Source organism: Carcharhinus amblyrhynchos, chromosome 8 (assembly GCF_965287045.1).
Source record: "Carcharhinus amblyrhynchos chromosome 8, sCarAmb.v2.hapA, whole genome shotgun sequence".
Taxonomy (NCBI): domain Eukaryota; kingdom Metazoa; phylum Chordata; class Chondrichthyes; order Carcharhiniformes; family Carcharhinidae; genus Carcharhinus; species Carcharhinus amblyrhynchos.
The window spans coordinates 88,259,648-88,272,049 of record NC_137331.1 but is presented as its reverse complement, the minus strand read 5'-3'; the positions used below and the strand labels follow the sequence as shown (position 1 = coordinate 88,272,049).

At 42.2% G+C, this 12,402-nt stretch overlaps 1 protein-coding gene across 3 annotated transcripts in view; it reads left to right on the top strand.

The window, feature by feature from the left end:
• The first annotated feature begins 1,340 nt into the window (after positions 1-1,340).
• Positions 1,341-12,402, top strand: part of virma (vir like m6A methyltransferase associated) — a 111,850-nt gene continuing 100,788 nt past the window's right edge. For 2 of the 3 annotated variants that reach the window (XM_080194421.1, XM_080194419.1), the window contains exon 1: positions 1,341-1,417. In XM_080194421.1, coding sequence (XP_080050547.1) covers positions 1,358-1,417 — 60 coding nt within the window. In that variant the 5' untranslated portion in view covers positions 1,341-1,357. The remainder of the gene's footprint in view (positions 1,418-12,402) is intronic. The other variant, XM_080194420.1, reaches the window with a different exon arrangement.

Sequence of the window (12,402 nt, the reverse complement as noted above, 5' to 3'; positions counted from 1 at the left end):
TTCCTTCACAATCATCCCCAACACTAGTGCCCCACAAGCTTGTGTTCTCAGCCCCCTACTATACTCCTTGCACACCTGTGACTGTGTGGCCAAATTCCCCTCAAATTTGATTTTCAGGTTTGCTGACGACACCACCACAGAGGGGCAGGTCTCAAACAATGATGAGACATAAATACAGGAAGGAGGTAGAGAATCTGGTGAACTGGTACGGCAACAATAATCTCTCCCTCAATGTCAGTAAAATGAAGGAGATTGTCATCAACTTCAGGAAGCGTAAAGGGGAACTGCCCATCTACATCAACGAGGACGAAGTAGAAAGGGTCAAAAGCTTCAAGTTTTTATGTATCCAGATCACCAACAACCTGTCCTGGTCCCCCCCATGCTGACACTATAGTTAAGAAAGCCCACCATCACCTCTACCTTCTCAGAAGATCAAGGAAATTTGGCATATCAGCTACAACAATCACCAACTTTTACAGATGCACCATGGAAAGCATTCTTTCTGGTTGTATCCCAGCTTGGTGTGGCTCCTGCTCTGCCCATGACTGCAGGAACTATAAAAGATCATGAATGTAGCCCAATTCATCACGAAAATCAGCCTCCCATCCAATGACTTGGCAACAGGAAGTGTAGGCATCGGCAAAGCAGCCAGCATAATTAAGAACTCCACACACTGTACATTCTCTCTTCCACCAAAAAGATACAAAAGTCTGAGGTCACATACCAACCAACTCAAGAACAGTTTCTTCCCTGCTGCTAGCAAACTTTTGAACGGACTTACCTTGCATTAAGTTGATCTTTACACCCTAGCCATAACTGTAACACTACATTTGGCACATTCTCCTTTCCAACTCTATGAACGGTATGCTTTGCCTGTGTAGCGCACAGTGAAAATTATGGTTTTGCTTGATATGAAAAAAGACCAAATATTAGCTATTAGGGATAGAGGAATTTTTTTTTGATTCGTAAGGCTTCCTAAGAGTTCAACCGGATGCTAACTTTAATCTGGGCCCTATCTAGTCCTGCGTTGAGAAGGTGTCAAGGGCACAATCTTCAACCACAACAAAATCTCTGTTTGAAGTTACAGTCTCACACACACGAAGGCATCGTCCCATTAACACAACCTACGAACTCTCCATGACCAGCGACACCCTCTTGTTCTGGTTTTAAAAGCCTATGTTCGGGAAAAGAACATACTGACTGACAGCAGCTCCATATCCCACACCGGACAAACTGAAACAGCCCAGCAACTGGACAGGTGTGACCGGCTATGCGCGCGCACACACTCACACACCGTCTGAGCATGCGCCGTGTGCAGCCGGAAGTGGCTCTAGCGGAAGTGACGCGCCGAAGGGTCATGGCGGACACAGCGGCAGAGCTGCTGTTTTTAGACACGTTCAAACATCCCAACTCCGAGGTAAAGTCCTAGCTGGATCCGGCGCTTTAGTCACTCATTGCGAACCGCTTCGCAGCTGACGCCTGCTGGGCTTCCGCTGCCGCGATTGCCATTGCAATAGCGCCCGGGGCCTTGCAACTGAACGCAGCACCTGGGCTGGGCCTTTAACGGGAGGAGATGCGGGGGATCGGACCGGGGGTCGCACACGGGGGCGCAGAGCTCTCCCCCCGCTGGGGGCGGGGTCCTGCCCAACGTTAGGGGTGCACAACATGAGCTGTAATTTCCGATTGCTGATGTCTTCCCTGACCGCCCGTCCCACCGGGTATCATGTTTATGTTTGGTTTCTGATGGAATGGGAGTTACCGCCCCCTTTTCTCGCCCCGCTGAAAAGTACAAGCAGATACAAGAGCTGCTCTGGATTTTAATGCAGTTTCGTTTGATTTGAGACATCTGCCAGCTCTTGTTGTGCTGAACTTTCCACGATGATTGCTGATGAATGGGGAGCGTGATGCAAAGATTGCAAACCGGTCAATAGTTCAAGCTGTGCTTTTGACAAGGATATCAACGTGATAGACTGTATAAAATATTTTAAACTATTTTATCCGACCTGCATTCTATATGAATCGGATTTTAAGATGCAAAGGACAGGCAAGACTCAAAAATTGAAGGCTATTGAAGGTTAAAAATTGAAGGTTACAGGTCAGGAGTTCTAATTGCCTCAGAGATTTTAGGAAGTAAAACCACAGGAAGTAGTTAATGCCAAAATATTGACTGTATTCAAGAGGTGGCTAGATTTAACCCTTGGGCCGATGGGAAGAAAGCAGGATTAAGCTATTGAGTTGGACGATCAGCCATGAATGGTAGAGCAGCCTTGAAGGGGCAAATGGCTTCCTCCTGCTCCTATCTTCTATGTTTCTGTGTAACTGAGTCCTTAATTGCCTATATTTTCTATGTTAAAATAAGTGTTTGGTTTACTCATATTACATCTCATTTAGAATTTGTCTGGAAATGTTTACAGGTTAACAGGGTAGATGCAGGAAGGATGTTCCTGATGACGGGAGGAGTCCAGAACCAGGGGATACAGGGAAGGGCTGACGTGAGGAGAAATGTTTTCTCCCAGAGAGTGGTGAACCTGTGGAATTCACTACTGCAGAAAGCAGCTGAGGCCAAACTATTGTATGTTTTCAATGAGGAGTTAGCTCTTGGGGCTAAAAAGATCAAAGGGGGTGGGAAGTAGAAATAGGGTATTGTACTGGATGATCAGTTGATTAGCACAATTGAGTGGCTTGCTAGGCTTTTTCAGAGTGCAATTGAGAGTCAGTACATTGTTGTGGACCTGGAGTCACATCAAAACTGGATAAGACAAGCAGATTTTCTTTCCTAAAGGACATGAGTGAATCAGCTTTTTATGACAATCCAGTAGCTTTGTGTTCACCATTGGTGACTATTGGATTGTCCTAAAACCACTATAAAATTTGTAGTGTTGGTCGTAACTCATTTCAGCATTTTTAATTGAATTTGCCTGGCATAGATCTGGCACAGCAACAAAGGACTGGCTTTTATCATCAAACTATACATTTGAACTGAAGTTAAATTATTCAACATGATTTCACTTGCAGTGAAAATTATATTTAATTTTCATAACGATGCAGGAAAATAAAGTGATAATTTGTAAAGTTAATTGACAGATTAGGTGGCACAGTGGTTAACACTGCTGCCTCACAGCGCCAGGGACCCGGGTTCAATTCTGGCCTCAGATGATTGTCTCTGTGGAGTTTGCATATTTTCTCCATGTCTACGTGGTTTTGTCCATGTGCTCCAGTTTCCTCCCACACTCCAAAGATGTGTGCATTAGCCTGTGCTTTTTTAAATTCATTCATGGGACATGGGTGTCACTGGCTGGGCCAGTATTTATTGCCCATCCCTAGTTGCCCTTGAGAAGGTGATGGTTAGCGGCTGCCTTTTTGACCCATAATGCTGTTAAAGAGGGATTTCCAGGATTTTGACACTACGACTGTGAAGGAGTGGCAAGTCAGGACAGTGAGTGGCTTGGAGGAGAAATTGCAGGTGGTGGTGTTCCCATGTATCTGCTGCCCTTCTAGATGGAAGTCGTCATGGATTTGGAAAATGCTGTCTAAGAATCTTTGGTGAATTACTGCAATGGATCTTGTAGACAGTACACAGTGCTACTACTGAGCATCAGTGGTGGAGGGAGCAAATGTTTGTAGATGTGGTGCCAATCAAGCTGACTTATTTGTCCTGGATCGTGTCAAGCTTCTTCAGTGTTGTTGGAGCTGTATCCATAAAGGGAAATGGGGAGTATTTCAACACATTCCTGACTTGTGCCTTGTAGATGGTGGATAGGCTCTGGGGAGTCATACGGTGAATTGCTGCAGTATTCCTCGTCTCTGACCTGCTTTTGTAGTAACTGTGTTTATGTGGCGAGTCCAGTTGAATTTCTGGTCAATGGTAACACCAAGTTTGTTGACAGTCAGGAATTCAGTGATGGTAACACCATTGAATTTCAAGGGGCGGTGGTTAATGTGTCTCTTATTGGTGATGGTCATTGCCTGGCATTTGTGTGTTGCGAATGTTACTTGCCACTTGTCAGCCCAAGCTTGAACATTGTCCAGATCTTGTTACATTTGAACGTGGACTGCTTCGGTATCTGAGTTGTCGCAAATGGTGCTGAATATTATGCAATCATTGGTGAACGTGCCCACTTCTAACCTTATGACAGAGGGAAGGTCATTGATGAAGCAGCTGAAGATGATTGGGCCTAGGGCACAACCCTGCGGGATTGCTGCAAAGATGTCCTGGAGCTGAGATGACTGACCCTCCACAACAACAACCATCTTCCTACGTATCATGTAAATTGCCCCTTGGAGTTTAGTTGGGGTTACGGGGATAGGCTCTGGGTAGGATTGTTGTCTGTCTGTGTGGGTTGTATGGGTGAATGGCTTCTTTTTGCACTGTAGGAATTCTATGATTCCATGAAAATAAAAAACAGTAGCCTAGGTGTAATTTGCAAACTGCTGTTACCTTATATATGGTATCTTTATTTTTATTTCAACTTTTGTTTCAGCTGAAGTTGCTGATTTAAATTGAAGTTAAACGTGCTGATGATTCTTCAGAATCTTGCCCGAGTGGCATTGCATTTTGGGAGCTAAGAGAGATTACCAAACTGCTATTAAGAATGGGATATTAGAAGTGAAATAAAAGCAAAAATGCTGGAAATACTCAGCAACTCAAGCAACATCTGTGGAGAGAAAGAGTTAATGTTTCAGATTTATGATCTTTTCCTTCCAATGAAAACTCATTAACCTGAAATATTAATTTCAGCATTTTATGTTTTTGTTTGATTTCCTACATCCACTTTATTTTGATTTGATTTATTAATGTCTGTGTGGAGTTTGCACGTTTTCCCCATGTCTGTGTGGGTTTCCTTCAGGTGCTTCAGTTTCCTCCCACAGTCTGAAAGATGTGCTATTAGGTGTATTGATCCGAACAGGCGCCGGAGTGTGGTGTCAGGGGTTTTTCACCATAACTTCACTGCAGTGTTAATGTAAGCCTTATTTGTGACTAATAAATAAACTTTACTTTTTTGTTGTCAAATGAATTAGTATACAGTGAAAAGTATCATTTCTTGCGCACTATACAGATAAAGCATACCGCTCATAGAGAAGGAAAAGAGAGTGCAGCATGTAGTGTTACAGTCATAACTAGAGTGCAGAGAAACATCAACTTAATATGAGGTACATCCATTTAGAAGCCTGATGGCAGCAGGGAAGAAGCTGTTCTCGAGTCGGTTGGTACATGACCTCAGACTTTTGTATTTTTTTTCTGATGGAAGAAGGTGGAAGAGTATGTCTGGGGTACGTGGGGTCCTTGATTATGTCGGCTGCTTTTCCAAGGCAGCGGGAAGTGTAGCCAGTATCGGTGGATGGGTGACTGGTTTCAGTGATGGACTGGGCTTTGTTCATGACTCTTTGTAGCTTCTTGTGATCTTGGATAGAGCACAAGCCATACCAAGCTGTGATACAACCAGAAAGAATACTTTCTATGGTGCATCTGGAAAAGAGTCATTGTGGACATAGCAAATTTCCTTAGTCTACTGAGAAAGTAGAATCATTGGTGGGCTTTCTTAACTATAGTGTCAGTATGGGGGGGGGTTGACCATTTCTACTTCATCCCTATTGATGTAGGCAGCGACATGTACTCCACTACGTTTTCTGAAGTCGATGACTATCTCCTTCATTTTGTTGACATTGAGGGAGAGATTATTGTCGTCACACCAGTTCACCAGATTCTCTGGCTCTTTCCTGCATTCTGTCCCATCATTGTTGGAGATCCGACCCGCTATGATGGTGTCATCAGCAAACTTGAAAATCGAGTTGGAGGAGAATTTGGCCACATGGTCATGGGTGTATAAAGAGTATAGTACAGGGGGTGAGGGCACAACCTTGTGGGGCACCAGTGTTGAGGATGATTGTGGAGGAGGTGTTGTTGCCTCTCCTTACTGATTGCAGTCTGTGGTTTTTGCTTCTGACATTAGAAGCGAGCCTGATTTTGACCTTGCCCCAAGTATATATGTTTCAGCAGGGGTTTGGAAGTTGATTGGAAATTCTGGGTTAATGCTGAAGAAAGTTAAATTTCTGCTGAAAGTTGTGGCTAAGATTAGGTAAATTAGCTCAGACAGTCTTTCTTGGACTGTATCAGTACCATTGTTTTCACTGCCATGAATCTTTGGGAAGCTTGGGTTTTCTGAATAAGCAAATTTATATTCAAATAGCTACAGTCTTGATCCAATATAATCTACCTTGTTGCTTTTGAAAGTTGAAGTATAAAACTGTTTTTCCCCTCTGCTTAACTCAATTAACTTAACCCAATAGAGTCTGCAGCATCTGTCTGTAAGAAGAGGAAATTGGAGAGCTGAATTTGCTACCGTTCACTGCTCTCCTATAAGCAGCTGAGATATTATCTAGGTTGACCAATGGTTAAAGGTAACTTTGAGGATAAGGAAAGAAGAAAATTAAAAATGTCTATATCTGTGATTTTCTTTTGAACATCAGCATGGGTGGAACGTTCTTTGGGACTGTACTATATTGTACCCCTAAGCTGCTGCTTTACTTTGCTCCAACCATTTTCCAGTAGCAGGTCTGAAAATTCATGGATACTTGGGCAGGTGTAAATCAGGTTCAAATGAGGAAAGTACAATCTCTGCTGTTTTTCCTTATTGATTGCTGGAACTGCTTGGGTTCCAGTATGTTGTTTGGTGAGAAGGAATTGTCAAAGGTCCTGTTCCAATGCTCTGAGGTTAGTAGGTGTACACAGTTATTAATGACAGCTCCAAATATTTTAATTGATATATTTTCAGGAAGTTTGTTGGCTGTTTTCTTCCTCCCATCATACCAAGCCCCTGAGGCGTGCAGCAGAAATACTCCCCTTCCTGCTGAGGGCATTTGGAAGACTCGCTTTCTGTTTGAATCTTCCTTGCATTGAAAATACAGCTGAGATCTGGGGTATTTCTGAGATAGTGAAGGTCTTGCACTATTTGAATTGGCTGTCTTTGGAAGATTCAGACCGATAAGTCGTTACATGGAATGCCACCAAGTCCTTAGTTAATTACAGTAACTCTGAAAACCAAAACATTTAAATTGCAGCTTTTTACTTGATTCTGATGATTATTACTTACTTCAACCCCAAAATTACTTTTAAGCAATGTCTGGAAGAGCTATGAAAATGTACAATTGATAATGTAAATACAACGAAAAGCTTTCAGAGCTTTGAGGAAAAGGCGGGGGCATGGCACCTTGTAAATGGTTTATTTGGACTGTTGATGCAGATATGGGCCAAATGACTGCCTTCTGCACTGTATCAAGTCTGTGACTATTTAAAAAAAAGACAGATTCATGGTTTGGTTACAAAATCCTTGTTCTCATTTGATTGTAGTGAAGGCAAATTGTATTGAAATACATTCACTCATATATTGCTAAATAAATGACATGGACTATCAGGCTCTTGCTAATTTGAGCTTGAGAAAATGCTCTATGAGTGTAATATCCTTAAGTATTTCTATGAAAAATACATTCCTATATTTAAAAACCAACATCAAACTGAATTTCCTTGAATTTCATTGGCTTTTATCACCAAGGCAAGCTCCAAACAGTATCCTGATATTTGTTTTCAAATAGCACTTGAGTTGAGGCTGGGGCAGTGGGCAGAGTTGTGGGAGGAGAAAAGGTGCCCAAGGGGGATAATTTCATAGGGACAGTGAAGTTAGAAAATCTTGCATTTGTACCAACATACTGCGGTCAATATAATGATTTCTTGTGTGTTAGTATAGAGCTGGGATTTTGTAGACCAACTAGTTTATTTGGAAAAAATATGTAACTTTATGGGACTAATTTATGGGCACAATACTGAACAGTGAGCAGCCTACACACTTTTAATTATTTGAGATACATATGTTAGAACATGCAGGGCTGTGTGGAAAATGAAAGCGAATGAGACGTATTATATAACTCTTCTAAAGCATGTGTGTAGCATGATGGATTGAATGCATTCTTGTACTGTATAGCATAATGGAGTGTGGAAAATATTAATTTAATCTTGAATACTTGCAGTGCTGTTCAGTTAGTAGTTAACTGTATTCATTTTGATCTTTTAGCTGTCACTATCCCAGGCCCCTCTTGTTTGGAAGCTAAGTGAAGGTAAAAACATTGTTGATTTTGTTAGCCAGGGAGGTCTGTTGTGTTGTGTGTGTATTTGAAAGATTGGAGTTGTTGAACTGCTGTGTGAAGTGGGTTTTGTATGTTTTAGACAGGGTTTATGGTTCGAAATATTGGAATTCAGCGTTGAGTCCAAAAGGCTTTTAAAATACCTAGTTGAAAAAAGAGGTTCTGTTCCTTATGCTTACTTTGGGCTTCACTGAATTGGTGTAGCAGACCAAGGACAGGGATGTCTGCATGAGAAGAAGGTGGAGAGTTAAAATGATAGACCAACAGAAGCTCTGAATCATGTTTGTGGATTGAACAGTCACCCAGTCTGTGCTTCGTGTGTCAATGGCAGTGAAGGTTCACTAGATTGATTCCAGAGATTGTCTTGTGAAGAGAGATTGAGCAGTTTAGGCCTATGCTTGCTGGAGTTTAGAAGAATGAGAGGATTTGTAATTGATGTATATAAGATATTAAAGGTGTTTGACAGAGTACACAGAGTGGATGTTTCCCCTTGTTGGACATTCTAGAACAAGAGGCCATTGTTTAAGGCCAAGGGGTGGCAGATTTAACCCAGAAATGAAGAATTACTTCACTCAAAGGGTTGTGAATCTGTGGAATTCTCTCTCCTGGAGTGCAGTGGCCATCGAAATGTTAAACAAATTTATATTAAGCTGATCATTCTCTACATCCTAGCTATGACTATAACGCTATATTCCGCACCCTCTCTCCTTCTTCCCTATGCACTCCATAAATAGTATGTTTTGTTTATATAGCATGCAAGAAACAATGCTTTTCACTATCCCAATATATGTGACAATAATAAATCAAAATTTCAGGAGGATATAGGTTTTTAATTAGTAGAACGATGAAGAGTTATGAGGCATGGGCAGGAAGGTGGAGATGAGATCATCCATTATTGTATTGAATGGCACAGCAGGTTCAAGGGGCTATTCCTCCTATTCCTAGTTCTTATGGACTTAGCTTTTTGAATTCATTGTGCTCGATCCTACTAACTGAATTACTTTTAGTTCCAAAATTCTTATTTTTCACCAGCCCATTCATCCACACGTGACAGAGCATTTTCACGTGTACATGAGACAGTGGGGAAATTAAAAACAAATGATTAACATCTTATTGGTGTCAAGGTGACTACAGGGTGTTATAATGAAAGCTTGGAAGCAGGTGAAAGCTTTGTGGCAGACTCAGTGGGGCCTCAGTGCTCTGGGAGATGACTGATGGTTGATCAGCTGGCATGACTCATTAATGGAACCTTGAAGGATTAATCTGTTTTTAAGGACAGAGATTTTCCTGTTAGATTCAGAGAGAGCACAGCCAAACTTCTTCTGAACTACAGTTACATTGTGCTGCTCAGTTGCTAAGTCAGTGATTACTTGAACCAAATGGAAGGGTTTGTGTTAGATCCGCAACCTATATTGAATTAACTGATGCATAGATACATAATAGACAAGCAGGCCTTTTGGCCAAGTTGGCCATTGTCTTTCTTTACTCTCTGTGAATAAGTGGTCCAAATCACATTTAACCACCTCATTCCCACATCCCCTGAACCTGATTTTCCTTTCATCCATCCATCAAATCTGTGTTCGAGTGGCAGGTTTGACATTAGTGCCCTTGATTAGGCAGGTGAAATTTGGCCAGCATTCTTGTTATCCAGCATCCCTTATGTGTATACAGGGCATTGAGTGAGAGTAGAATGAAGCTACATTATCTCCTGCTTTTGGATAATGTTCGGACACGCTTATGGAGAATGGTGGAATTGATGAGGTAGCTCAAGGCACCCAAAAACTTTGGAACCTAACAAGGAGCTGATGCTTTAGGAGGGAAAGGAAAATGAGAGGAAATGCAATTAGTAGAATATTGTAGTATACTGTTGCATATCCCACTCAAAAGAGATGTGAGGGTGGTGGAATTTTTGTAATGGAACGTTTTCATTACATATGTGCACTTTAATGTTTTGCCCCTTTGCTCTTCCAATGCTTGTGACATGTTAAGAGACTACAGTCTATTATCTAAGTGGTAATTCTTCATGCGTCACCTTAGCCTGCACTATCTACAACTGCTTTATTAGTGACTGTCCACTATCAAAAAGTCAGAAGGGGGGATGTTTTCTGATTGTGCAACGTTCCATACCATTCTCAACTACTCTGATGCTGAAGAAGTCTGTGTCAATGTGCAGCAAGAGATGGTCAATATTCAGGTTTGGGCTGACAAGTAACAAGTAGGTAGACAAGAGAATTAAGGGTTATGGGGAGAAAGCGGGAAAGTGGAACTGATCCACTTCAGATCAGCTATGATATTATTGAATGGCGGGGCAGGCTCGAAGGGCTAGATGGCCTACTCCTGCTCCTATTTCTTATGTTCTTAAGTAACACTTGTACCACCAAGTGCCAGGCAATGACCATCTCCAGCAAGAAAGAATCTAACCATCTCCTTATGATCATTGGATCCCCCATTTTCAACAAACTAGGGTTACAATTGACCAAAAACCGAACTGGACTAACCATATAACTATAGTTACAAGAGCAGACCAGAGGCTGGGAATTGTGCAGTTGGTAACTCCCCTCTTGATTCTCGAAGCCTGTCCACTATTTACAGGGCAAAAGTCAGGAATGTGATGGAATGCTCTTCAGCTGCTTGGATGAGTGCAGCTCTAACAGCATTCAAGAAGCTAGACACTATCCAGGGCAGAACATCTTGCTTGGTTTGCATCCCATTCATCACCTTAAACGTTCACACCCTCTCCCACTGGTGCACTGTGACCAAATTTATACCATCTACCAGATGTACTGCAGCAACTTTGCAAGGCTCCTTCAACAGCACATTCTAAACCTGTGACCACTTCATCTATAAGGACAAGAGCAGCAGGTGCATGGAAGCCCCATCACTTGCAGGTTGTCCTCCAAGTCACACATCATCCTGACATGGAGCTATAGTGCCCTGCCTTCACTGATGCGGGCTCAAAGTACAGGAACTCCCTTTCTAATAGCAGTGTAAATATACCCAAGTCACATGGACTGCAGCAGTTCCAGAAGGGCAGTTCACTCTTCTCAAGGGTAGTTGCGGATGGAAAATTACTGCTGACTTAGCCAGCAACGCCACAAATTTTAAAAGAAAAATACAGTGGATGTTAGCAGGCTGAGGTGTGTCAGAGCTGGGCCAACACTTGATGACAAATGTGCATTTCTTAGCAGAGACCTTGTTGAATTTTATTTCCTTTTGGTGGAGATTTTAATTAATTACAGTACTCCTATTGTGCGTAACTCAGCCTCAGTCTAGGGAATCAAATATGATAAACTGTTGCTCCAGCACTCCTGTATTGCAAGAAACATTTATCTGCTCGGCTAGTGAATTTAATCAGTTTATACTGAACAAGAGAGGCTTATTTCTTGAATGTAAATCCTGATTGAACATAGCAGCTGGGACTTTATGGGGCCTAAGAGAATGGACTTGGAGATGAGGGGCCAGAAAAATCAGGTACAAGAGTGGGGGCCATGATGGGAGGAGGCACTGGCAAGCATGTTTTCTGCTGCAGTTGACATATTACCAGTGATAGGGTGAACAGTCCTTTCACCCTGAAGCCCTTAATTAGTCATTTGGGTCTTATCTTGCCATCACTGACATTTTACCGTTGGCTGGTCCCTCCACATGAGATTGCTTGGTATATTCTGGTGGCGTGCTTGCGGTCTTGGCTGCCACTCCTGACTAACTCACCCTAACCCTGTTGACCCTGATCCCTCTCACCTTGGTCCCAGGGCAGAACACATGATTTTGCTCTGGGCAATGACCATCTCTCCCATTGGCTTTGCTGCAGTTGTAGAGCTGCTGTCTCTCTAGCGGTGCTGGCAGTTTTTGGAGGCAGGATTCCAAATGCCAAGCAGTTAATTGCCTGATGGTTGTAAAGTCTGAAGTGGGATTATCCCTGACTTTCTGACTTGTAACCGAGGCTCTTAAATTTCTGGCCCATTGGTGAGTAATATTCAGTATGAAGCTTACGTTTGTTAGAATGTGATATTAGTAATTGGGAACTTTGCAAATTGACAGCATTACACAATCTCAGGTTATATGAGCACTTTAAGAGTATGTCGGGCTTTACACAAAAATGCTCAAGCACTTTATTGGAGCCTCTATTTCCTGTTATTCAGTCAAAAAACAATTGCCCAGACTTCTCAGAAAATATTGGCGTGTATATACTGTTAGTAAGGTGCCAACCAGCAAACTGTGGTGAGGAAGAGATATCTTTTGAACTGTAAATTATTAAAAGTTGCTCTT